General features: G+C 35.3%; 1 protein-coding gene across 1 annotated transcript in view; it reads left to right on the forward strand.

Moving 5' to 3' along the window:
• LOC129227300 (palmitoyltransferase ZDHHC18-like) overlaps positions 1-3,681 on the forward strand; it is a 37,351-nt gene extending 33,670 nt beyond the window's left edge. Inside the window, exon 12 of the mRNA XM_054861837.1 lies at positions 2,362-3,681. Coding sequence (XP_054717812.1) covers positions 2,362-2,519 — 158 coding nt within the window. The 3' untranslated portion in view covers positions 2,520-3,681. The remainder of the gene's footprint in view (positions 1-2,361) is intronic.
• The last annotated feature ends 22,307 nt before the right edge of the window (positions 3,682-25,988 follow it).

Below are 25,988 nucleotides of genomic sequence, written 5' to 3' on the forward strand. Positions count from 1 at the left end.
TTGTAATGTACTATTCTGTCTTTTCTCTTTCTTGAAATACAATAATACTTTCTCATTTATCTTATACTTATTGACATATTGTAAGCCATTTTTCCCAATCATTGCATTGTACCAAATTATTTGCTTTATTTATTTATTTATGTTTTTTTTTTGACATAACCTTATAATTAAGATTGAGTATAAAGTTCAATAGAGCTCTGAGTTTCACTTGTGTTCAAAGTACACAAATATGAGGCTTTTGTTATCTGTTTTGTAGTTTTCCCATGCTTTTATCTTTTTTCAGTTTTAGTTTTGTTCTATTTGAGTATGCATGATTTCTGTTTATTTGTGTGTTCCTCCGCCTGTATATCCCAAAGTATGAAGATTCTTTTGTTCATGCAATAGACATGCTAATTCATGTTTGCTTTTCAATTCTGAAGGATTTACGGAGTTAAATAGCTGTCAGATGAGAAACAATTGAAACATTGAAATTTAATCAATTGAAGAGCTCTTGTTTTACATTTGGGTGAATCAAATAGAAATGGAATGGTCATAATTTAGTTTACGTGTGTGAAACAAAACTATGTAGAGGCAGAGTGGGAGGTGGAAGGAAAAAAAAAGAAAAAACTATTAAAGAATGGCCTTAACCTAGCCTCAATAAGCTTATAAAGTTTGGTCAGGTAGCATAATCACCTGAAATGCAATTAATCAATCTGCATCAGGTTTGAGACTCAACACATCGACTGTTAGCAGGGATAATCTGGTCTATGTATACCTCATTCATCAAAGTGTCTCTATTGCAAGGGATGATACAGAAATTTTTCAAGGAAGGGGCGGTTGATTTTTTAACTTAGTTCTCCCACTACGTATCTGATTTATACATGCTTGAAGGAAGAGGGGAGGCTGCCACAGCATTTTTATCTAAAGCAATTAAAATACAGAGATTTAGCCAAGGAGCTCCCTAAACCTATTCCTTCCTTTTCCGTTGAAAGCGGTATTCTAAAATTGTGCTTCAGAACTGCAATTTCATAATAAGTCTGTAGGAATGCTTTGAAAGCCCCTCCCCCTAAGGTCTTCAAAGGTAGTCTAAAATTACGCTTTTGATTGCTTCAAAAAATTACTGGAGGAAAGCCACTGAACCCATTTTTTCCATCTTTAAAACTTTTATTTTGCAACTGCCAGATAGCTGCCTATCCTCGCTAAAGATGGTTTAAAATGGTCTTTTTGAAACTTTGATTTCGAAAAGATTCCGGGAGGGAGATTTGAACTCTAGTCCTTTAGTCGCCCCCATCAACTCTCCCTTGAATCCGTCCTTGCTCTGTTGACGAGATGAATTTGACCAGGTTGCGAGTCCCTTAAGTGCCAGTCCTACACACAAGTAAGTCGATGAGAGCGAGTTCAAGAATCCAATTTCTTTGATACAGAACAGGATCAGTAATCATTTTTCATTTATTTAAGGGTCAGGAATTAGTTTTCAATGACTCCTGTCCCTCGCAGATACACAGTCCCTTATGTGCCAGCCCTACACACAAATCATTAACAGTGACTGCAGAGGTCCTATTTCTTTGAGCAGTGTTCTCCTTGCACTATTTTAAGTTGCTGATGCATTTCAGTAATTTTATCTTCTGCCACTGAAAACTGATTAACTCCAACTTCTGTAGTTGCAAACCTGATACAGACTGATTGCTTTTTGCATGACTCTGCTACCTGAATGCCAAATCATACTCATAATTGCATGTGCTTAGTAAGGGAGAGTTTAACCTTCAATCGTCCCCCCCCCCCCCCCCCCCAGGTCCCACTCTACCTCCGAAGACAGTTTTATTAGGCTCGCACACATATACCCCAAACTGTGACTACTGTTTCATTTTCATTTGATTCTCTCTAATATATTCACAGGGCCTGTGAATGCAACCAACTTGCATAACTCATTTTGCCAGCCAAAAAATTTCTTTGCATTCAGTATCGAAACAATTTCTTTAGTCTTGCTTTTCAAATCTAAAGCTGGCATTAAATTGTGTTATTTAGAATTTGCTTCACTTGTAAGTAACCAAATCATTTATCAGGGTCACATATGGAAGTTTTGCCATGTGAATCATACAAAGAAAAATTAAGTTATACAAGCAAGTGATTACTGTTAGGGTTACTGCTTTAAGAAAAAAAAAAATTAAACTTTGGTAGCATCTCACAATGACGATTATTGGTTTAATGCCCCCCTCTCCCCTTCCCTATCCATTTATTATTGATTTTTTTTAAAACTGTTTACGGGTGATTACCCCCCATCACCGTGTACCTAAGTGCTACAGGCAGAGAAACACTTAAATATTTGCATGATTATTTTATGCATGGCTAGCTTGCTACTTTTTTTGTTTATTTTCCCTTTAGGCAACAACAGTATTAAAGTCCCTGTAGCTGTAGTTTCCCCACAAACTCGGCATGAAGCAGAGCTTTGTGCCAAAACGCCATTCCCATCGCACAAAGATGATCAAGACCCATTAGAAATTGGAAGTCAGCTTTCTTTGCTCAAGCAAAGTGCAGTGTGAAATTTATTTTGCTTTCTCTCACCTCTGTGGTTGCTTTCCAGAACTTTTCCGCGAAAATACCCGATTGCAGTAGCGTTTACATTTGGTTGTGCAATATTGTACTTACTGTACAGACTTAAGACAGGAAGAAGTGTATTCCATGTGGTATTTAAATATAAAGTACTTTTTGTATTAAATGTTTCAAACTCTCAAATAAATGCTATGTAAATATTTAGGCTAATTTTATAAAGGCCAATATGAATTATTTCTTTTACAGTGTAGAAAATGTTATTTTTATATTCTTATATATTTTTCCTGCACATGAATGTACTTAAGCATTCTTTCATAACTGAATTATTGCATTTCTTATACTTAATTTCTTTGTTTCTATGATGAAAATTGATAAAGTTTATATTTTTAAATAGTTTATATGTTCATGTGCTAACCCCCCTTCCTCAGCTCACAAGACCCTGCTATTTTTGTTAATATTTAATTTTTGGTAACTTGAAAAGTATCAATTGGCCTTTTTGTTTAACCAACCATTCGTTATCACTAGAAACAAGTAAAATTTTACATCCGAGCAAGAATCAACATTTGACATATTTTTCAATCGAAGTATTTTTATGTAGTTTTAAATGTTTTAATATTTCTTTAGAAACAAAACAAAGAAAAAGATACAAAAAAGTATAAAAAACTAAACCATTGTTTACTTAGATTAAAGCTTTTGCATATTCATGTACAAATGGTAGAGTTCATTTATTGAATTTTAATGTTTAGTTTCATTTCAATCACTAAAATATTCATAATTGTTTTATAATGTTTTTATAATCGTGTGCTTCGTTGCCATTTGTATTGCTGATGCATCTCCCACATTTTTAAAATCACAATTGTATAAATAATTCTGCTCCAAATAATACAAATTTCAATTTTGTACTTCTCTCTAATGTGCCATTTTTTCATACTGCCTTATCTTTCCTTTATTCATTTCTATTTATAAATTAGAAAGAAGTAATTGATTGTGATTATCTTTAATGCTCACTGCTTGGTTCATTTTGTACATAGGAAAATTTTATATAAATTTTTTTTTGAATTGCTCACACTTAACATATTGTTAAGTACTGATTTGATGCTCCGCTCTTAAAATCACAATATTTAAATAAATGTGTATTAGTGTTTACATGTTAATTTAATTTTTTGGCTTCCAATGTATTTTTTTTTTAATTGTCAGTGAAAAGTATTGTGTATGAGTATTTATTTTAAATTAAAATTAGATATTTAGTAATGCTGGTGTCTTTCTTTCATAAGTTTGAACTCTTTGATTTCAATTTATTGTAGACTGTAGTAAATTAAGCAGATACGTTCATTGTGATCATTGCCTTCTGGGCTATATGACACTGAATCACGCCAAACGGAAAAAATCTGGTGCAAAAGTTATTTTGGCCTCTTCTGGGGCAAGATATTGTAATAGACTTCCAACAGGTTAGGTAAAAACCTGAAATCATCAGGGAATTTGATTTTGATCAAAAATGTTAAGGAAATTATTCATATTGTCAAATATCTTTGAAAATCATAAACAGACCTGAAAAACAAAATCATTTGCATCATAAACATTTATAGTAGGTTGGTTAGTATGCTCTATAAGTTTCTTTGAGATGAATTCTAGAAGGACTGTTTATAATCTGGAATGCATTGACAAAAGCATACATTGAAAGTGGGTCGTTCCCTTCAGGATCTAGGGGGCCCCGGCCGAAAGGTCAGTACTCTGGAAGCCCCAGATGGCATAGCAGAGCGGGGTTCCCTTTTGTGTGCATTGAAAGTGGGTAATCTGGGTAGAAGCAGTGCACAAGGATCCTACGCAAAGTATAGAGGTAGTGCTAGGGTTTCCAATCTCATATAGTCATTAGAAGTGTTGGGGCCCCCTCACACATGTATTTTATACGTAATCTCATATATTATTTCTCTAGCCTGTATTTCTCTCACCGGGCAAAATCTTCCTTATTCCTTTATCAAATTTCATAATTTACCCCTTCATTTAAAGCTTACAGTTTTAGGTTCTTTCTGACTATAATTTTAAGCATTAACAATAATGTTTACTTTTCATTTTGGAGCTTGAAAAAAAGATTTATAGATCATTACTCAGTAAAATATTGCTGAAGCATTTATGCCATTATTATTAACTGTAGCAGATTTGAGGGAGGGGGGGGGTTCTCTCTTTTCCGAAGAGATGAAATTAACTTAACTATACATCATTAACTAGATTTTAAGTTGCTTCTTCAAAACGTTAGTAAAAACTAAAAACACACACACAAAAAATATATTCGATCCCGAATCCTGCGAGATCCCGCATGATATTTAGCGAGATTAATCCCGTGGAATTTTCGATCCCGCAAAGATTTTGTGTGCAAATGTTTCAGTTTTTGCCATTCATAAAACGAATATTTTTACAAGTATCATCTGAAACTTTAATCACCATCCTGTCTATCTGCAAGAAGAACAGGAATAACTTGGTCTCTCATATAATGAACGGTAGATTAACTGTTCAAGAAAAGAATTAAAAAAAAGGATATTTTTCTGAGAATGAATTGGTATTTGCATTCGAGATTTCAGTGTTCAGTCTTTCAGCAATTGCGAAAATGCATAAAAATTATAAGCCTTTTCCAAAACAATCCCTAGATATTGAAACCCAGAAAATTGTGTTTTAGAAGAAATTTGAGAAAGTGTATCACAGAGTGCGAAATCTGCTGGAGTAACCTGAATGCAATGTTGGAACACTTCTTTTCTGAAGAAGAAAGCAAGAAAAAAAACTAGACATTTTTTATTTTTGCTTTCTAACTAGTAGGAAGAGCCTGTCAATGTCTTTGTCACCATGAAATTAATGAAATAAATGTGGGTGGCACCTTGAGAATTATGCTGGATGAATTAGCTGAGCAATCTTCAATTTTCAGAACGACTCTAAAAGAGGTGACAGAAACTTGGATGAAGCACTAAATGACTCACATGACGATGCAGTACGTTAAGCTGCTCATATAGATCTGATAGTATCTTTGAAGTGAAAAGCAATATTAGCAAAATTATTCAAAAACTTTTATTGAAACTGCGACCCAGTCAGCGTCCACCCCCTGCTGTAATGATTCAAATGCACTGATGTAATTAATGACCAACATTAATGAATCAACAAGGCAAGGTAAATTGGATAGAGTAATACACAAATCTACAAACCAAACAGAAATCGTTTTTGTCCAAAATTTGAAGTTGATGAGCAAAAACTTTTATTATGACCCCCATAAGAAAAGAAAAATCTATTTTAGAAGGTGAAGTTTATGGGGATCTTTTGCTAGGTTCCACAACTGTTTAATCTCAATTAAACCAATTGCAGTGTGAATCATTATCAGTTATTTTTTTTTGTTTGCAACATGTTAGTGAATGTGTAATAATTTGTGCTTGTTTGGATGTGTAGTGGCGATGCTTCAAAGTCTCACTAAAAAATTTTGTAGAACACAAGAACAAACATTCAAACACTACTCACAAATGACCTACTCGAACTTAGCAATGGCAATCCTACAGGGTGTTGGCAAGGAAGTGAACTAGTTGGGGTTCTCAATCAAGCCTTCCTAGAGGGGTGTAGAAGAGTATGAAAGATAAAACAAAACAGTAATTTACTCAATTTTGTGGTGACTCTTAAATATTAAATGACAGTGTCAGTCCTCTCTCCTATCATTAATGTTTAGAAAGTGACTGATTTGCACACCAATCTCAACTAGATCCTAGATTACCTCCAAAAAAAATGTATTTATTTTTCTGCTATTTGGATTTTGTATGTTCCAATATGTTAAAAATTAAGTTTTATGTTGAATTTGTGTATGAACTTATCCAGCGTTTTTACTTAAGAACTAGCTTCTATTATCTTACTCAGTCTCCTATTGTACTACTTATATTAACCACATGTCAGTGTTAGATGAGGTGGGGGGGGGGGGGGGGCGTAGAGCCTGAGAGGTTGAGAACCTCTTGTCTACTGTTGGTACTGCAAAATATTTAATTAAAGTAAAATGGGCTAAAAACTTAAAAAGACTCAAAAGTCTTAACTGTTTTTATGCAACAAATCGCATTAAAAAAACTCATGAGGAGCATCAGTTTTTATTGATGCATTTAAAAAAAAAAAGCTGCTAATTCAATCATCTAGTCTGGAAGTTCATGGAGTCTTAGCTGAAAAAGTCGAAGAATTTCATTTCTGAAAGTGAGTAAAAACTCGGAACCCTGTTTAAACTTTTTTTTAGTGTCTCTTTTTTTTTTTTTTTCAAACATGGGGGAGGGGGGGGGATTATTCTAATTGTCGATAAGTTTTTTCCCACCGAGCTGCAAGTGCAGGGAAACACCAGCAATCCTCTCTCAGACAGCAACACTAATGCATGATGTTGTCAGCCGCAGTGAGCAGACTCTCGATTTTATTCTGTTTCCTTCGTTTAACATCCGGTCAGAATTGGGAATCCGGCAACAGGGAATTGTTTATGGTTTAGTGCTAGCAAATGTCACTTTTCGAGCTAATCCGTCGTTTCGAAATAAGGAAGAACTTGAAATTTGGCGATTTAAAACAGTTTTTAAAAAATCGAGCACGTGACAGAGAAGAATAGGGACTGATTTATCCTATTTATGGAGAAATAATAACCTTTTAATAAGAAGTAGAATGAAATACAATTAGTATGTTTCATAAGGGATCAAACAATTTTCCTACTCGTTTATGCGCTCGTGAGTTATAAAAAGGATTCGCTTCTATGATTTCGTTTTTTGTTTACTGTTGCTTTTAATCTAATCATTACATTTTCCCATTGACTGCTGGTGCACAAAAAAAGTGGGAAGTCAACGCTCAAAAGAAATGCGAGGGGGGGGGGGGGGGGGGGGGTGGCACCCAAGAAACTGAGGTTCCTCAGAAAATAGGGTATGTTATGGGATTCTAACGTCATTATGGATTAAATGCCTCAAAAAATTGTTGACACGCCTCAAAATAGAGATGGAAAGTCACAGTAGAGTTATTTCTTCCAATTCAAAGTTTCATTTTTTTTTTTTATAAGTAATATCACGAGAAAAGTATTAAAAAACACACTTATTAAGTCAATTCTTTCTTTAAACACGTGAATCATCAACATTCAACACAGTCATTTTTCGATCGATCATTACATTTGAACTTAGAGTGGAGGGGAATGGTATCTTTTACTTTCGGAAGCAAAGGAGCAGTTGCCCCTCCATACGAGCCACCTATGCATTTTTCTTTGTAATCTCTTTCCCTAACGTAATTTAAAAATGAAACTAACCTATCATCGCGTTTTTAAGACTTCAATTTCAAAAAAAATTCCGATGAGAGTCATAATCCAGAAACCTTCACTCAAGGTCATGAAAAATGCTCAGCCCTTTCGTTTTTAGCTTCAACTTGGAAAGTAAACAGTTTTGAGCCCTTCCAACAACGTCATCAAAAAAAGTAAATTGTCGTTTTTAAGTTTTCAAATTGGAAAAATATAAAAGACAGGGGCGGTGTCTATCCCTTTCCCCAACGTCGTCATAGCTGGCGATTTGGTTTTTATCATTTCATTTTCGAAAAATTGTTTGAATGTTTGTGGACTACATTTCTTCTCGTCATGAAAGTCAATCTTTTCCTGCCATTGAGATAGCCTATATCAGTGGCGTCTCCGGGGGGGGGGGGGGGGGATCGGTCCGCTCCGGGTGTCACACGAAGTTGAATTGTAAATTTTGAAAAATAAAATTTTTCAACTCAGAAAATTCCCCCAAAATTTTTAATTTTATTTGCTTTGTCAAACGCAGTTGCATCACCACAGAGGAGGGAGGGGGCATGCACTGGGAGACACCTTTTGGAGTGGGGCTGAAACCAAATTTGTCACGGTTTTCTAAATGAACGTTGGAGCTCTTACGAACCTCTTCTCCCCCAACATTGTCTAAGCTCATCTGAAAAGCATTTTTAAGACTACAAATTTGAAAATTATCCGGTGGAGAAACCTCCGAACCCTCTTTTCCCCCATTATGGAGGGATTATTATATTCGGGATTAGGTTCATAATACTTAGCCTTAGTAGTGACTTTCCCTTAAACCAAAAACTTGAATTCCTATTATTTTCCCCAGGGCCGACGCCAAGGGGGGTCTACACCCCGCCCCGTTTTTTTCAGAAGTGAGGCCGCCAATTACATTTTAGCGATGCAAAAAACGAAGAAAAATGGAAACTCTTCGTTGTTTAAAAAAATATAATAATAATTGTAACTGAACAATTGAAATAATAGCGACAAAAAGCATTTTTTCTGTAAAATTTGAATAGAAAATGCAATTTAGGAACATCCATGAAAATCTTTTGTTTAGATTATCTAAGTGAGGGCCGCGGAAATGTACACTTTAAACATTTTTTAACGCGCAAAAAAAAAAAAGTATTCTGTGCGCTATTCACTAGGCTGCAGAGTGGGTATGTCTGGAAACTATGGGTCCGGCTCAAATTAAAGTATTGTGCATGGAGTAAAATTAGCATAATGGGAGGGAGGACCGGCGACAAAACTAACATAGTGCATACTTTTGTCTCTCAGCCGCCCTGGTCATACAAAACCATGGCTCTTCAGTTAAAAAAAAAAGATAAATAAAAAGGATAGCTTCATTGTTAATGAAGCTATCCTCATTTCCATATGTAATTTTTTTGATGAAAAATATGTCCTGCAAATCATTGTTAAGTGGAGAAAAATGCATGGGTCGCCGAAATATATTTCAAATAGAGAAAAAAAAAGTTAATGCAGAGAGAGATTCAAAATACTGCAATGAATACTCATACTAGAAGTTCTAAATGTTTGAACGTAAAAATCTTAAGTAAATCAAAGCTTGATCAACAGATGCAGGAGGCATATTTAAATTAAAATGAAGTGGAATAAAGACCTAGGGTATCACAGAAAATTACCACATCCGTTCAAAGTGGTAAAAGTTCTTTTTCTGGGGCCGCAGACGCTTGTATTTCAAGAAAACAAAAATCTTAGGCTCGAATTGAAAATTTAAAATCCAAGCAAAAAATCGTTTTCGGCAAAGGAAAATTGAAAGAAAGTCTTGCCACAATATTTTTATCAATAATTAAAATTTAAAATGAAGATAGGGATAGAGCCAACCTGAAAGAAGAGCGGGGAATTCCAAACCCTTCTTTTTACGTCCCCAAAGCCGGCTTGGAAGTGAGTTTTTAAAACTTAGGTTTTGAAAAAATTCCAGGAAAACGTTCTCAAACACCAATCCGGCCTAACGTCATTAAAGATGACCTACACATGAGTATTTAGGACTAAAATTTCGAAAAACTATAAGAGTGCTCCCAACCGATAAAAGCCTTTTCAATTACTCACTCATCATCATTCAAGATAGAATAAATTTCGTCTTTTGGTTTAAGTTTAAAAAAACTCCCTGAAGTCTCACGAACCGTAATATTACCGAAGTTCCTCAAAAATTTCATTGTTAAGGCTTCAATTCAGAAATTTTTTGGGCGGAGATCTCCCAAACCCCCTACTCCTCTAACGGTATTGAAAATCGCCTACGACTGCGTCAATTGCATTTCAATTTTGAAAATTTGCCAGTGGAGGACTCTGAATCTCTCCAGCCATCAACATTACCAAATATCTTCAAAAACTGCGTTTTCTGCAAATCGAAATATTTTCGAGAGAGAATGCTCCTCTCTCTCTCTCTCTCTCTCTCTGTTGCCATCATCATCGAAAAACGTCTTCAATCTCACTTTTAGTGCTTCAATTACGAAACATTTCTGTGCGCGAGCCCCTTCAAAACTCCCCCCTCCCCTTTCATCGAAGGTTGGCTTAAGTTACGTTTTCGGAGCTTCAATTTCAAGAAGCTGGCAAGGGCACATTTTAACAAAAAAAAAAAAGCCTACAACCGCGTTTTTACGGTTTCAATTTCAAAAAATTTCGGGGGGAAGGCTCCCATCTCTCTTTTCCTTAATATTGCCATAGGTCGTCTAAAACTACATTTTTTGAACTACAATTTTCAAAATTTTCCCGGGGAGAGCACGCGGACCCCCGTTTCAAAAATAATTCACAATTGCATGCTTGGAGTTTGAATTTTGGAAAATTATCGGGGGATGACCCCCGAGTCTCTTCTTCCCCTAACATCACCATATATCGTTTAAAACTGCGTTTTTCAAATAAAATCTTAAAAAATTCCCGGGTATGTCCCCCGGAACCCCCTCTCCTGAACATAATCAATTATAACGTACAATTCTGTTTTGGGAGCTTAAATTTAGAAAAATTATCGGGAGAGCCTTTCCTGGACCTTCTCTCCCTTTCCTCCCCAACTTAAAATATAGTCCAAAACTGCGATTTTATATCTTCAATTTTGAAAAAAATCCAGGCCGTAGCACTCTGATACGCTATTCTTGACTGAATATTATCCTTTAATATGACTATCCCTGCTAAACCAGAAGCTGAATCTTATCTCTCTTTGCATATTGGAACATGCATTTGAAACAATTAAGGGGCCGCCAAATGCGTATATCCCCCCTCCAGATTTTTGACATAGCGACGGCCCTGATTTTCCCCCGTCTTTAAGATACGTGTTGTTTATTGCACTTAACATAAGCCTTGACTAAATTTAGTTTCATTGTTTTGTGCCACAGCGGCAACAATACTTGAATATATTGGTAGAATAGTTTATTACAAAATTATGAATGTATCTTGTAGTCTTGTCTATTAAATGTTACTTTATGTTGTTAGTCATCCTCTGTAATGCATCAAGTTTACAATACGTTTAAAGTAAATAAGGGGCTATCAACTTCGTACACCCCTTACATTTTTGATTTCGCGACGGCTCTGTACATATGCGTTTAGAGTTAAAGCGTTCATAGTTTTTAATTTTCTGTTGCGTGTTAGCTCACTAAAGAATTTCGTTATTACACAAATGTGGTTGTTTCTAAAAATTGAAAATTGTATGAATTTCATGTAAACATGGATCTTTTTTTTTTTTTTTTGGCGTTTGGGGGGAGTGTGACCAGTGGCGGATCATGGGATTGTGAGGCCCTAGGTGCATCCTGATCCCGAGGCCCTCATAACAAAAAAATTGAGTCTTACTGATATCAACAATACAGGAAATCATAACTTTTTTTATTTTTTGGATAAACGAACAAGCTTTTTTTTTGGGGGGGGGGGGACAGTTACATTCTTATTTAAAATTAAAAAAAAACATTTCTAACAACAACAACAAAAAAAAAACACATTACAGTAAAAAATTTTGCCTCCTATATTTGTTCGTAATGTAGTCAGTACAGGGGTAGAGATCCTCCGAGCCCCGTTTTCTGGCATTTACAGGGGCCGGAGTGGTGGTTTCAAAAATTTTAGGATACAATTTTAATAAAATGTTAGCAATTTTTAGGACAATAAATATCAACTTTTTTTTTTTTTTTTTAACTTAAACGTAATTTATAAGCTTGATTTTCGCATTGGATGATAAAACGTTTCAAATTCAATCTTGAAAATTACAATACAATGCATTCAATCTTTTATTCTTTAACACAGTGACCAGTGTGAAGTAAAAATAAATGTACATATGTCCAATTGCTTCTTTACTTGCTATGTTGTTGTTGTTGAAAAAATGTCCTTAATAAGGAGGGATTAAAAGTAGAGTGTAAGGTGCAAGTCCAAAATTTATTGCATACTTTTCTTTTTATCAGATAATCTAATACTTTTTAGTATCTCAGAATCATCAAAAATATCCCTGTAAATTCCGGATAAATCATTTAAAGATGCAAATGAAAAATTGTTTTTTATGACAACTAAAACTATAAGAAACCTCCGCTTACGAAATCTTATCTTGAAGTGAATTCGAAATAAAAAAACTTTGGATCGCTTCATCATAACCAATTTGTTTTCAGTAGAAGACAAAGAACATGGAATTTAAAATACAGTTTGATTTTTCAAGCTACTTGTCAACCTCTTATGTCTCGCCGCATCAGCATGAGACAATACCTGTGAAAATAAAATGCTTTAAATTCATCCCTTTCTGCATGGCACCATGTGCTAATTTTGCATCTATTTCTGCATGCTTTTTCAACCACAAGGAAGAGAATTTCGTTTCCCATGGCATTTTAATAAAACAAATTACTATTCACATTTTGAAAACAAAAAGTCAGTGACTAAATTTAAAAATTATATGTGCAAGAAATTATCCAACTTCACTGAACAGAAACACAAAGCAAACTGACTCTTTGTATTGGAAGATCAAGTAATGCTCATACTACAACGCAAGATAAGCACTATAAAAATAAATATTACTTCCCAGTACACCTGGGGACAAACCATTTAACTATTGTTTTAAATATACTTTTTGAACCAAGTGCTTACATTTGAGTTCTTATTTTATTTTATAGCTTTTTTGTAGAAGAGGAATGACTCCAAGATTTAGAAAGCATAGATAAAACAGTTTTATATTGAACATTTGTTTTTGTTAACTGCATTCCCCCCCCCCTCCGCCTTTCTTTAGGAAAAAAAAAGTAGCAGCAGCAAATGTTTTTCTCTCTTTCTTTAAAAAAAAATTTTCTTAAGGTCTACGAAGTTTCACTTTTCTGCACAAGTTGGGAATATAGTGTGAACATTATAGACATTTTAGGACAAAACTCGAAATTTTAGGAATTTTAAAACAATTCTGGACATTTAGCAAAATCGCAGCTTTCCCCAGTTTTCCAAAATGCAAGTATAATTCAGAGGCGCCATCAGAAAAAAGTCCAAGGAGAGTGAGGCACGTAGCAAAAGAAAAAAAAGAGAGAGAGAGAGAGAGAAAACTTTCAAGATCTGACAAGGAAAGGGGGGTCAGGAGGTTCTCCCCCGGAAAAAATTTGAAACTTGAAGGTTTAAAAACGTCATTTTTGACTTTCTTTGCTGATGTTTGGAGACAAAAAGATGCAGTTGTCTCAACGGAAAAAAGTAGAAATTAAAGCCTTAAAAACGCGATTATAGGCCATTTAACGTTAGAGGTAAGGGATGGAGCCCAGGGAGTGTCCCCAATCATTTTTTTAAAAATTAGATCAAAATCAATTCTCTGCCCCTCTTCCCTTCCCCAATTTCGAAATTGAAGTTTCAAAAACCTCAATTGCAGACAAAATTTACATGATAAAAAAATTTACGGGAAAGAGGTGCTGGGCTCTTCCGTGAATTTTTTTTTTTTTTCAAAATTATGGTCCTAAAAACTTTAGTAATATTTTATATTCAGGGGCTATACCAATTAAATATTTTCTAAGTGTAGTTTAAAAACTTAATTTTTTTATGATATTAAAGAAAAAGTTTGTTCGGGGACCCTTGCTTCAGGCACGTAGCTAGAACTTTGTTAAAGGGGGGGGGGTCCAAGGTTGCACGAAGTTGCACGAGGAGGCATGCTAAAGGAAAAAATGTAGCTAATATTTGCTTTAAAAAATAAATCCAATTAAAACTAATTATTAAAATATGATAATTAACTAAAATTAATTAAGTAATTGAAATTGATAGAGTATTTATTCAAAAAATTAGTTAACAAAAATTTTACATTAAGTGGCAAAGAAATTAATGTCAGTTTATAAAATTAACATTAAACTAAAAGTTATCCCATACTAAGTTTTCATACATGGATAGAAAAATTCCATCACATAAGCTTCCTCTGTTCTGATGCTTTGAAAATGAGTGATATAATTCCTATTAATAAAAAGTTCACAATAAAAGAAAATCGGAAAACGAAAACTGTTTTATGGATTACTTGGAAAATGCAGGTTAATGGGAATATTTAAGGGGGAAATAACGGGTTTTCTTAAAATTTCGCTCTTTGGAAAATTTTTGTTGACGTGAGGTGCAACAACCGAGAAAAAGCAGACAGTGGTCTTTCGGGAAGGGGGGGGGGATCCAGACCCCATGGATCCCCCCCCCCTTGGCTACGTCCTTGCTTGCTCGAGCATTTCCTGAAATTCAAAGAGATCATCGGCCTTCGGAGCCCCCCGGATGGTAATCCTAAGGCGTACGCTAAGAAATGGGTGATGAGGAGAAAACTATAATGAGTTCGCAACTATGATGAATCCAAGTGAAATTCTTACTCTCATATTTTTACTTTTCCCGAAATATTTATATACTTCTGAAATTCAAAATTCGTAATTTATTTTCCTTTAATGTTTGAAAATCCTGATTCTTCAGAAGTGTTCAAGCAAATCTTAAAGCCTATGTTGTTTTTTTCTTTTATCATTAGCATCATTTTTTTTCTTTTTGAAGCAGTGAAACATGCTCTTTAGTACATGGCAAGTGTTAATGTACACTCCTGAAAATAAAACTGAAACACTTCAATAGTTGGGGAGAACCTAACCTGGCAGCATTAAGAAAGCTACGCAGATCTTAATTATTGCATTACGACGCTATCAGGTTTAGTTTGCCCCAACAACAATTTTAATATAAAACGTTTGTCTTTAATAAGTAAATCAGTCTTAAGGAAGTTGAAATTGTAAAATATATTACAAACAAACGGCACCAGTGAAAGAAGGAGAACACTCAAAATTAACTACTTTCGCTGCAGAGGCATTTAAAATTTTTATAGTAATTTTATAAAGCGTATTTGTAATGAATTGACAAATAGTTCTTTTCTCCGTAATGGAAATATAATTTAAATAAGAATTAACAGTATATTATTTTTTCAAAAGCAATACCTTTGTACCACTTTAATTGTAGCATATTATATTTCAAATTTTATCATTCAACACCAAGATTGCAGCATAATTCAAAAAATTAAATAGTTATTAAAACATATTAAACTTATCTCAAAAGGATTGGTCTTGTCGTTGATTGAAGACACAGAGCAAAAGCACGTTCACGAGCACGAGTGAATCAAAACAACGAATAACATAGGTTCTTCGTTCTTCCTCAAAAAAAAAAAAAAAAAAGAAGAAAAAGAAAAAGAAAGAACGGAAGAAAGAAAAGAAAAAATAAAAAATTCCCGCCCTTTTCAAAAGACTTATTTAGTTAAATACGTCATAAAACTATCTTGTTACGGGTTGGTTACTGGTGAGAAAGTGGGAAACTTAGCAAAAAGTAAAGAAAGAAATCACAGCTGTGCCCGGAGTGTGAAAACGACTTCGATCTGGACCCATCACAGATCTGTCTCTTCTCCCTTCAGCATTCTAGATAAGGAAAGGCAATATAATTTTTCGTCAAGAAAAGTGACCATTCCAAGAGGTCGAGTTTTATTACACTCCATGTTGTAAATCCTGCTGCTGGCTCCCCTTATTTAGATAAACACCGACTCGGGCATAATCGCACAAATGACGACTGGTATATTTTGAGGACTGATATAATACTGAAACAAAAATGACGACTGGTTATCATTTTTTTGGGTAGGGGGGGGGGGACTCACCGCTCTCTACCAACTCTCGACCCTTCGTAGCTGTATGACTATTCCAATTAAAGCAAATATCTTCATGTGTATATCAATAGTGCTTTTTTAAAACAAGATGCATACTCCTTACTCAGACGAAGCCGACTAGTAAGTGGTCAAAGAACTACTTGGAACGGGAAAAGTTCTTCTAGAAAGCAGGCCCGGATCTATAAAATTTGGGGCCCCCTGCAAAAACTCTGTAGGGACACTCCCCAGAGGCCAGCAGTGTACATTCGTACAATTAATAAGAACTTAGTGCTAGTTTTTTGGGGTTTTTTTCTCAATTTCTTGGGACATTGGGCCCTTTCAGGTCGTGTCCCCCCCCCCCCCTGCACTGCGGGTTTTGAGGGTACGCAGATCTGGGCCTGCTAGCAAAACAAACTGTGCATTTTATCAGAATAATTTTGCCGAGCATTTACAAACACAATTTTATGCTGAAATTATGGGAAGAAAGAGGAAAATCCAAACAAAGGCACCTGAAGCCAGGGGCCCCCTAAGCCTCAAATCAGCTCAACCTCACCTAAAGCGTAATAATCACCTAAAACTCATGATTAAATATCAATTTTCATGAGTTTTGAGCATTTTCCACTCAAAATTGTGGCTTTCAGCGGCAAATCCTCAAAATAAAAAATTTTGGTTTTGAGGATAGGCCGCTTCGCAGGTCTGAGGCCCCCTGCTTTTCTAGAGGCCCCAGCTATCGCCTCATGCGCCTATGCGGTGATCCGCCACTGAGTGTGACACCCTAAATTACTGTCCCGGGTGTCACCCATGCTAGGTACGCCACTGCCTAACATAAACACTCTTTTAGCTTTAACTTCAAAACATCCTGAGGGTCCCCCCGTTTTTGAGATATGGGGTCTTAAAGATGCCGAAATCACAAGAAAAGTTGCGAGATTTAAAGACTGGGCAAAAAATTTAAAATACCGCGCGATTTCATCGTCTGCATCTTGCAAGGCATCTCATTTCCAATTTGGGTCTTCTGCAAAGCGTGTGAAAGTTGTGTTGCATTAATTCCTTACTTGTGCGTGTTAAATTAAAGGAATCACCATCAAGCCTATGAAGTGAAAACTAGTAAGCTTTATCCAGAGGAACGACCACTTTACAGTGAAATTAAACATAAATTGTATCATTTCATTCGTGATAATAATACATTCAAAAAAATTCTGTATTTTAAGTGTATTTAACTTAACTTATTAACTTATTTAAGTGTTAATTCTTATTAATGAAATGTGTTGTAAGTAATTCTTAATAATCTGGGAGAATTAATATGAATTAGTACAAAAAGCAGACTAGGTTGTTAGCTCATATACAGACAATAAAACGAATGTCTTTGATGTTGCAAAATTTTTGGCATAAGTCTGGGTTATTGAAAACTCTGCCACCTCCATTTTAAACACCTTTGCAATTTTGCATTTCGGGGAAGTTTGACGGTTGAAATATCTGTACATGGCTTAAATTCATGACATGCTTCTAGTGCCACAATTTTCTATCTTTTAATCATTGTTTTGTTCAGTGTCATATTTATCAGAGTCAGTAGCATATTTTTGCCTTTTCGACAGGCTTTCATTTTTATTTTATTATATCTTTTATTTGTATTTAGCATTAATCTGCTAATTAAAACTTCTGAATTAGCATTTTTTAAAAATTTACATTGCCTTAAGTATACAAATTAACTTATTATTTCATTTTTATGAATAAACTTTTGAGATATTTGAAGAAACGCGTTTTGGATTCCAAAGAAAAGAAACCTTTGAACATGACGTTCTTTTCGTGTTTAATTTTCAGCGGAAACCAAACAAGCAATTTTGCACACTAAAGCTAAGCCAGAGGTGCCCAACCCCCCTAAGGGCAAGGGCGCACCCCCTAAATATCACGGAGACCCCCCAAAATGCAAGAGACCCCTCCCCAAAATGAGAAAAATACCCCTCAAAACGCCCCCCTAAAATTTCACTGGCGCAGTCTGACCCGCGACCCACCCCTCCCCCTAGGTGAGCACCCTTGAATAAAATACAGAATTTGGCAAAAAAGTTTAAAAAAAAAAAAAAGAAAAGAAAAATTTGCTGATACTACGCTTAGTTTTCGTACGGCAGAATTATACAAAATGCTTATCATGCCGAAAAGTAACCGAAAACACACCCACATACACATAGCTAGAGTTGGAAATAATGTGTCTGGGAACTTACCTTGGGGTTTAGGGGACTCGTCAGAAAAAATGGTGGTAGCAAAACAATTTATATAAAACCAGAAGCCATAAAAGTATTTCTTTTGATATAAGGATCGTGCTCGCCAAAGTAGCTCGCAGATGGCAGAATTTGTTCCTAAGTTCTTGACACTTATCGTTACATATTTTAAATAATTCACACAATATCTTAATAAATTATAGCCCAATAGGCTGTGGGACAAAGGCATAAAAGGTGTTTAGAAACATGGTTTCGTCTGCCAATTTCGGGGACTACAAAAAGTGATATTTTTCTGAGTACTGTCTACAGATGAGAAAAACACAATGTTCTCAAAAAAATATTGTCTCATATTTTTTTACAGACCATTAGAAATGAATGAAAAAGGAGTGAAAATGAAAAGCAAGGCGCAGACATTTTTTAAATACATAAAAAATTTTATTCGTGTACATTTAAGATAGTATTCATGTACGTTAAAAAGATTACAAATGTGCATCAATTTTTTTTTTTTTTAAAGAAGCAAACATTTCATTCTGAAGTATCTCATCGTCAGAACCGCTGAATTCATCTGTCCAGTTTTCATGTACCGAGTTATTTTCTTCCTGAAAGTTTACACAGATACTGTCACCAGAGCGAAATTTTGTGCGTGAACATTTTTGTATAATCATTGTAAAATGTCATTAAAATCCATTCAGTAGATTTTACGTGAAAGTAGAGGCATGCGCACGGAGGTCACTAGGGGTATCGCGGTACCCCCATTAGCCATTAGCTCAATAAGAAAAATTAAAAAAATATATATATATTAATTTGAATTTTTGGCATCTTGAATTCAAATTATGTTTTTCGCAATCACGAGCGTGTGTATGCGCGTATGTGTTTGTGTAGGCGCATGTGTGTGGGTGCGTGTGTGTATGAGTGTATGTATGCATGCGTATGAGTGTTGTGTATGCAGTGCTGTGCGTGTATGCGCGTGTGCGTGTAGGCGTTCGTATGTGTGTGTATGTAGGCATGTGTGTTTGTGTCTGTGTGCAAGCATGTGTGTGTAGGAGTGTGTATGTGTGTGTAGGAGTGTGTATATGTATGCGTGTGTGTGTGTGTGTGTAGGATATGGACGCAACCTGGACACGGTTTTCGCAAGAGGAGCAGCATCGTGAGGCGGCCGGTCGATGGTGGTGCTGCAGAGGGTGCTGGCGGGAAAATAAAATCAGCGTAACATCAAAAACAGTCAAGTGAGAACAATAAGGAATCGTGATTGCTCAAAAAAAAAAAAAAAAAAATCGACGAGATTGAAAGTCTAGAGCACCATAATGTTTTGCTGTAAATGAGAGGTGGTCGAAATGAGCCGGTGGCCGACTGTCCTAACCAGCTTCTACATCACACCCAACTTTCATCATTTCTTCTTCTCGTACACGCATTTCATTTATGTTATGATAGTTTTTAAAAAAACATTTTCATGAAATGGTGCTGCAGAGAGGAAGAACTTAAGTTTCGCGAAATCAAGTTGCGTTCTAAATTTGAAAAGGGGTGCGTCCCTCTAGAAGACGCAGAAGAATTTCAAGGGGACGCGAATGTATTCCAAAGAAAAGTGAAAAAAGTCAAACTAACTATATAATGTACTCAATTTCGAGGTTACATGTAAGTAATTTTACTTTCTTCCTCATCTTATCGATATATATAAAAAAAGGTTTCGTGAAAATTTTTGAGTTTTGACAGATTTGCACGTTTTGAGGTGTGCTATTCCATTTTTACTTTCTTCTATATCTAATATATAGAAGAAAGTATTGGATTCGTGCAAATTTTCGAATTTCGAATTTTGACGGATTCGAACGTTTTGAGGTGTGCTGAGTTCATTTCGACTATTTTTGGAAAATGTCTGTCTGTCTGTGTGTGTGTGTGTATGTATGTGTGTGTGTATGTATGTATGTGTGTGTGTATGTATGTGTGTCACGTCTGTGTGTGACCAGTTTTTTGTGGCCGCTCTACAGCAAAAACTACCGCATGAAATCGAACGAAATTTGGTACACATATGTGCCCGTATGTGAACTTGTGCCCATTAGTTTTTGGCGCGAATTCCTCCAAGGGGGGTGGAGCAATGGGACGTTTTTTGAGTTACGCGTGCTTGCTATTCCTCAGGAAGTAACTGGCGGAATCAAACAAAATTTGGTCCATATGTTGCCATTAACAGGAGCAGGTGCTGATTCAATTTTGGTGTCAATAACTCAAAGGGGGGTTGAGCTATAGAACGTTTTTTGTCGTCAATTGTGACTGCTGTATCTCAAGAAATAACGAACGGAATCAAACAAAAATTTTTTGACAAGTAGCCCTTAGTGGGTATAAGAGCTGATTTTATTTTGGTGTCAACAGCTAAAAAGGGGGTAGCGCAATCGCCCGTTCTTTTTTTCCATTGTGAGTGCCCTATCTCAAGAAGTAATGCTACGTTCTGGTTGAAATTTGGAATATATGTGAATCCATACGTAAACAGGCTTTGGTTCAATTTGGACGCCAATCGCTTCAAGAGGTGTTGATTTTTTTTTTTTTTTTTTTTTTTTTTTGTTTTTTTTTTTTTTTTTGCGAATAAAAATAGCTTTACTAATGCAACAATAAGAAAGATAAATCGTAATAGATTGTCGTCTGCGTATTTCTCGTGATTTTAATTGTATGGAAATGATCGGAAATATTATCTCAATGATTTAAAAGTTTTAACTGTTGCCATCTTATGTTTGTTAATAAATAAAATATTTGTAATTAATTTAAGCAAGGCTTTTAAAATAACTTTCATTTTTCGCTTTTTGCTTTGCTTTTGCAATAATTCAGACATTGAAATGGTCGTCAAGTTTTTGCATGTGTAATTTTGTTTCTGTTAGGAATATTGCTTCCTCGTCAAGCATGGGGAGGGATCAGAAAAAGGAAAAATATAGAAGAAAGTTTCGTGATGGCCACAACATACTAGTTGACATTATCACCGTTTTTTAAGTTTTTAGTGAAATTTTTATCAACATACTCCTGCGGATCTGTGTTTGCAGCATTGAAAGGATAGAGCTTAAGTGACCCGAAGTACCCTTTTTCACAAGTTACAACCTAATATCCACAAACTTGTATAGAGCAAACGATGTTAATCTTTTTACTGATGTTGTGAAAATAACTGGTATATCATGCCAACCTCATCTAAATCCTAGATTTCTTCTGTTACGAAAGGAGGTAAATTATTTTCCAAAAGTGTTGGCAACCTTAATTTGCATTAGTTTTTTCTCATTCGTTCTTTCCTTCTTGCAACAAAATCGTGTCAGCAGAATATGCAAATTGCCGGTAGCATTTAAGTTCCCGGCACTTTGCCTCATTCTTTTCCCTTTCAATTTCAACCCCAGTAAGACTTGGTTGTCTTTTTCGGCAGCTTAGTTGAGTCTGTCCGTGTTTTCCGATAGCTTCGGCTTACTGCTCTTGACATGAATATCATAGCTCAATATGCTTAACGTTTCATACTTTGACCTAGAATGTTAGATTCAGAAGTCATTTAAAGTATTATGAACTACTTAATATTGTAAAGAGCGTATTCTGAATATTTCGTTTAACATGTCATTGTATATATCATAGCCATAATAAACAAGTTACTTTTTAACTTTGGCTCTTCTTGATGTTGCACAAGATAAATATGTTTTTTCAAGAAGTATCACACGTCCCGGTTGAGCTTCCACTAAAAGTTAATAAGCTGAGCACTTTTAAAAGCTCACAGTTTAACAGCTTCCAGCTTATTTTTATTTAGTTCTTTGGTTTCACGTGTTTTAATAAGAACATATTCAAAAAAAAGTTAAGTCAGTAATATTAAATTTTGTGTATATTTTTATTTAACAACCAGCTTCAGCTTCCCAATTATAGCTTCAATTTCAAATTTTTATTGTACTCTTTTATTGACCACATATGGTGGTCTAATGGGTGTAGGAAGAGGGAGCATGAGCTCACATCATTGTTCAAACGGGGCACAGAGCATGAAAAGTTAAGAACCCATGGTTTAAATGAAAAGTCTTCTTGAAAGTAATTGTTTTATTTGACTGAATGTCTTTAGAGGAATAAAAATGACGGATGAGAAATTAATCTTTAAATTCGAATTAAAATGGAAGTAACTTTGTCTTACGAATGAAAGAATCAGCACTATTTTAATGTTTGCTAGACTTTGAGGGGTTTCCCTAAGCTTAAGAAGTCTCACAAGTGTTCTCTCCCTCTTGACGCACTTGCAGGTAAAAATACCTTCATACCATCGTCCGATCACACAAAAGTAATCGCACTCGAAGAAAACATTCCAACTTTCGAACATGTTTCCATGGCTTCTGCTGGCGTACGTGGTGGCAGTTAAGGTTTACAAGAAAACAGCACCAAATGGGAAACTTACAGTGTATTTAGGTGAGTGGCTTTTGAATTCAAAGTTTATGAATATAGGGGTGTTGGTTTGTTACAGATGTACACTTTTGCCTTTCTATTATTTAGCTTTAGTTTTGTAAGAATGAAAATTTGCTCACAGCAACATTTTTTAAATCTAAAGTATATTCCATCTATATTTTCACGGCAAAAATTGATTTATTTATTCACTACAAAGTTTTGAGCTTACCATTTTGCTTTTACGTATCTGAACGAAATGAAAATATTTTCTTTTTGTTGTTTCCATGGTAACTATTTTGTTTCCCCTCATTTTATTTTTGAGAATGCAATAAATGAATAAGGCACTAGTGACATTATAAAACGCGTGTATCAAAAAATCCCATCGTTATTTTTCCCTTCTCCCCTGCTAGATCATCACCGTAGACTCTAGTGCGGTGATGGCTAGATTCATTCAGATGGAATAGTCTTTACTTGACTCGACGTTAAATCCCGGTTATCACAAGTTTGCCATTTCAACTGCGCTTGCGCGCGGACTTTGCCGATTTCAAAAATCTTGTTCAAACTAATTAAAAACATTTTAAATTTGTTAATAAATATGAGATAACAACAGATAAAAATTAGAAATTAAAGTTTTCTTTGATTTATTTTTTAGGCCTCGGTAAAGATTGAGTTTTGCGTCTTAATTATGAATGGATTCGGAGTCTGATTTTTCTATCAAACAAATGCCCTTTTCAGGGCCAAATTTTTAACCTCAGAAGAGCGTACTCGAATTGCAGCATCACTTCTAATACAAAGCCGAACCCTCAACCTAAATACAAATGTATAATACTAAGCTATTTACGCCTAACGTAAAATATCCGCAAAAGACGGATATCTGCACTCATATTCCAATCATTTCTGAAGTACATAACATGTGTTACGTTTACGTGAAATAAGTATTTCCAAACCAATAAATATTGAAGTGTCATTTTTCTCTTTTCATTATAAAGATTATCAGTTATTCATATCCGTAGTTACATATAATGTATCCGGAAATCGCTCTGAAAATATTCTAATCGTATTCATTAATTTGTTGGGACTCTAGCTCAATCTAAATATAAACAACACGAAATCTTAAAACAGAAAGTTCAAAAAGCTAAGTCCGTGCGCCAGCGTAGTTGAAATGGCAAATTTGTGATAACCGGGATTTAACGTGTAGTCTTTACTTGGCGGATTGCAAAATTACATACAATCCGCGGTCAAATAGTAATGCAGACGCAGTTTTTCCCCCATTCACTTTGATATTAAAAACACCTAAGCAGGGAGCTTAGCAAACACACACGAAATCTTATTTTTTTGACAATTTTATGATGACTACTACTGAAAATGAAAGTTATTTGAGCTGCCAGTTGCACCTAATGGTCATGAAAGCCAGTAAAAACTGTTGGATGGTAACAACGCAAAATGCTGGAGACACGTTTTAAATACGTAGGAAACATACGTATTAATGTCTCAAGCAAAAAAGAAACTTGATTTCAAATTCGAATACTTGAAGCTCTGTAAAAATCTGCTTTTGAGATATATTTTAGTTTTTGAGCAATCACGATTGCTTATTGTTCTCACTTGACAGTTTTGAATTCCTATGATTTTATTTCCCCCCCCCCGCCTCCCTCTGCAGCACCACCGTCGGCCGGCCGCCTCACGATGCTGCTCCTCTAGCGAAAACCGTCTCCAGGTTGCGTCACTTACTTGCCTACACTTACACACACACGCACACACACACACGCCTACACGCACGCGTACATACAGACACCTACACATACACACAACTATCCACACCCCCCCAAACAAACACACATACACACAACTACCCACACACCCCCAAACAAACACACATACACACAACTACCCACACAAACACATTCCCCACACACAAACAAACATACCCCCCCCCCCAAACATACACACACACACACTCGTGATTGCGAAAAACATAATTTGAATTCAAAAAGCCATAATTAAAATTATTTTATTTTATTTATTTATTTATTTATTTATTTTTTGCTTTTTCTTTCTGCTTTTTTTAAAGCAGACCATTAAAGACAGAATTTCTGATTAGGGACAGTTAGTGATTATAATACCAGACCAAAAACGCAAAACCGATATTATTTTGTAAAACGTGATACCAGAATACCGGTATTAGCATCGGTATTATATGTTTCTCAAAATATTATCAAAAGTATACTTGTTGCATGTTTCATACTTTCATGCAAAAAGTGCATTAATTTGAAAAATTTTTGTGAACAAATGTAAAATGAAGGAACAAATATCATAATGAAAAATCAGTAATAGCTAGAAACATAATGCATCTATTGAATTTCTCCAAAGCCTGGAACTCCTTTTGGTGTACAAATTTCCTGCAGTTGAAAGTCATCTTTCTGAATTCACGCTGGTACTTTTAATAATGAGCAATATACTTCCTCTAATTACTTCGAAGTCCTGCATCCTAAATTAATTCGGTCTCATCATGTGTGTTTTTCTTGTCTTGTTTGCAGGCAGCTATTACAATGGTACAAGGGCGCCCATATGCAAAATTTTAAGGGGGGGGGGGGTGGCTCAAAACTTTTCCCCATGGTTTAGCAGAACATTTTCCCCATGGAAACCGATTTCAATACAGATTAGAGACATTAAAATTTGACATTTTTAATAACTTATTCATTTATGGCTGGAAAAGAAATTTTTATACATTTTTGCAAAGAAAAAAGCACTAAAAGCAAGGAAGTTCTCATTTCTAAGGAGGGCTTGAGCCTCCACTTGCCCCCCTACATGGGAGCCCTTGCAATAGTATGGTACACCTACTTCGAAAAACAAATTGCAAAGGTGTTTGAAATGGAGGTAGCGAGCTTTCAATAACCCATCATGACGAATCATGTCGGAGTATTCAGTTACACTAAAATGAAAATGAACAAATGGAATATCCTAAAACAGTCGCTGTGGCTTTGTTAACATTCAAGATATTGGTTTTCTAGTCACTGCTTTCAGAATCTTCACCAAATGTTGCCAGACTTTAAAATCTTGTATCTTGATAACGAAATACAAAAAAAAAAGGAAAAAAAGAAAGAAAGAAAAGAAAAGAAAGAAAGGGGAAAAAAATCGTAAACGTTTCTAGAAAATAATGGGCAGTTAATGTGTCCAATTTCTGCAAGTAACATATCTTGCAAAGAACAGGAACGTTTCCCGCTAAAAGTCAGTAACTTTCCTGAACTATCCTTGAATCTTTCTAAATAATACAAAACCCTGCCCAGTTAAAGGGAGTCATGTTTCTGGAACCTTCAAAGAAAAAATAGGTAGGTCTAAAAATAGCTTGGCACCTTCCTGATTTACCAAGAAAGCTCCAAAATCATTTTTGCAACCAGGTTCATCACTAAGCCAGAATTGCAAGTAAGTACCAAGCATCTCACTTGCCTGTCTTCCTTGCAAAAATGTGGAATCCAGAGACTTATTCGCTGTCATTCGGAACTCAGTCAACCAGGAAGACTTCGTGCAACTTGTAGTAATTTAAAAA

The sequence above is a fragment of the Uloborus diversus genome, chromosome 8 (genome assembly GCF_026930045.1).
Source record: "Uloborus diversus isolate 005 chromosome 8, Udiv.v.3.1, whole genome shotgun sequence".
NCBI classification, from domain to species: Eukaryota; Metazoa; Arthropoda; class Arachnida; order Araneae; family Uloboridae; genus Uloborus; species Uloborus diversus.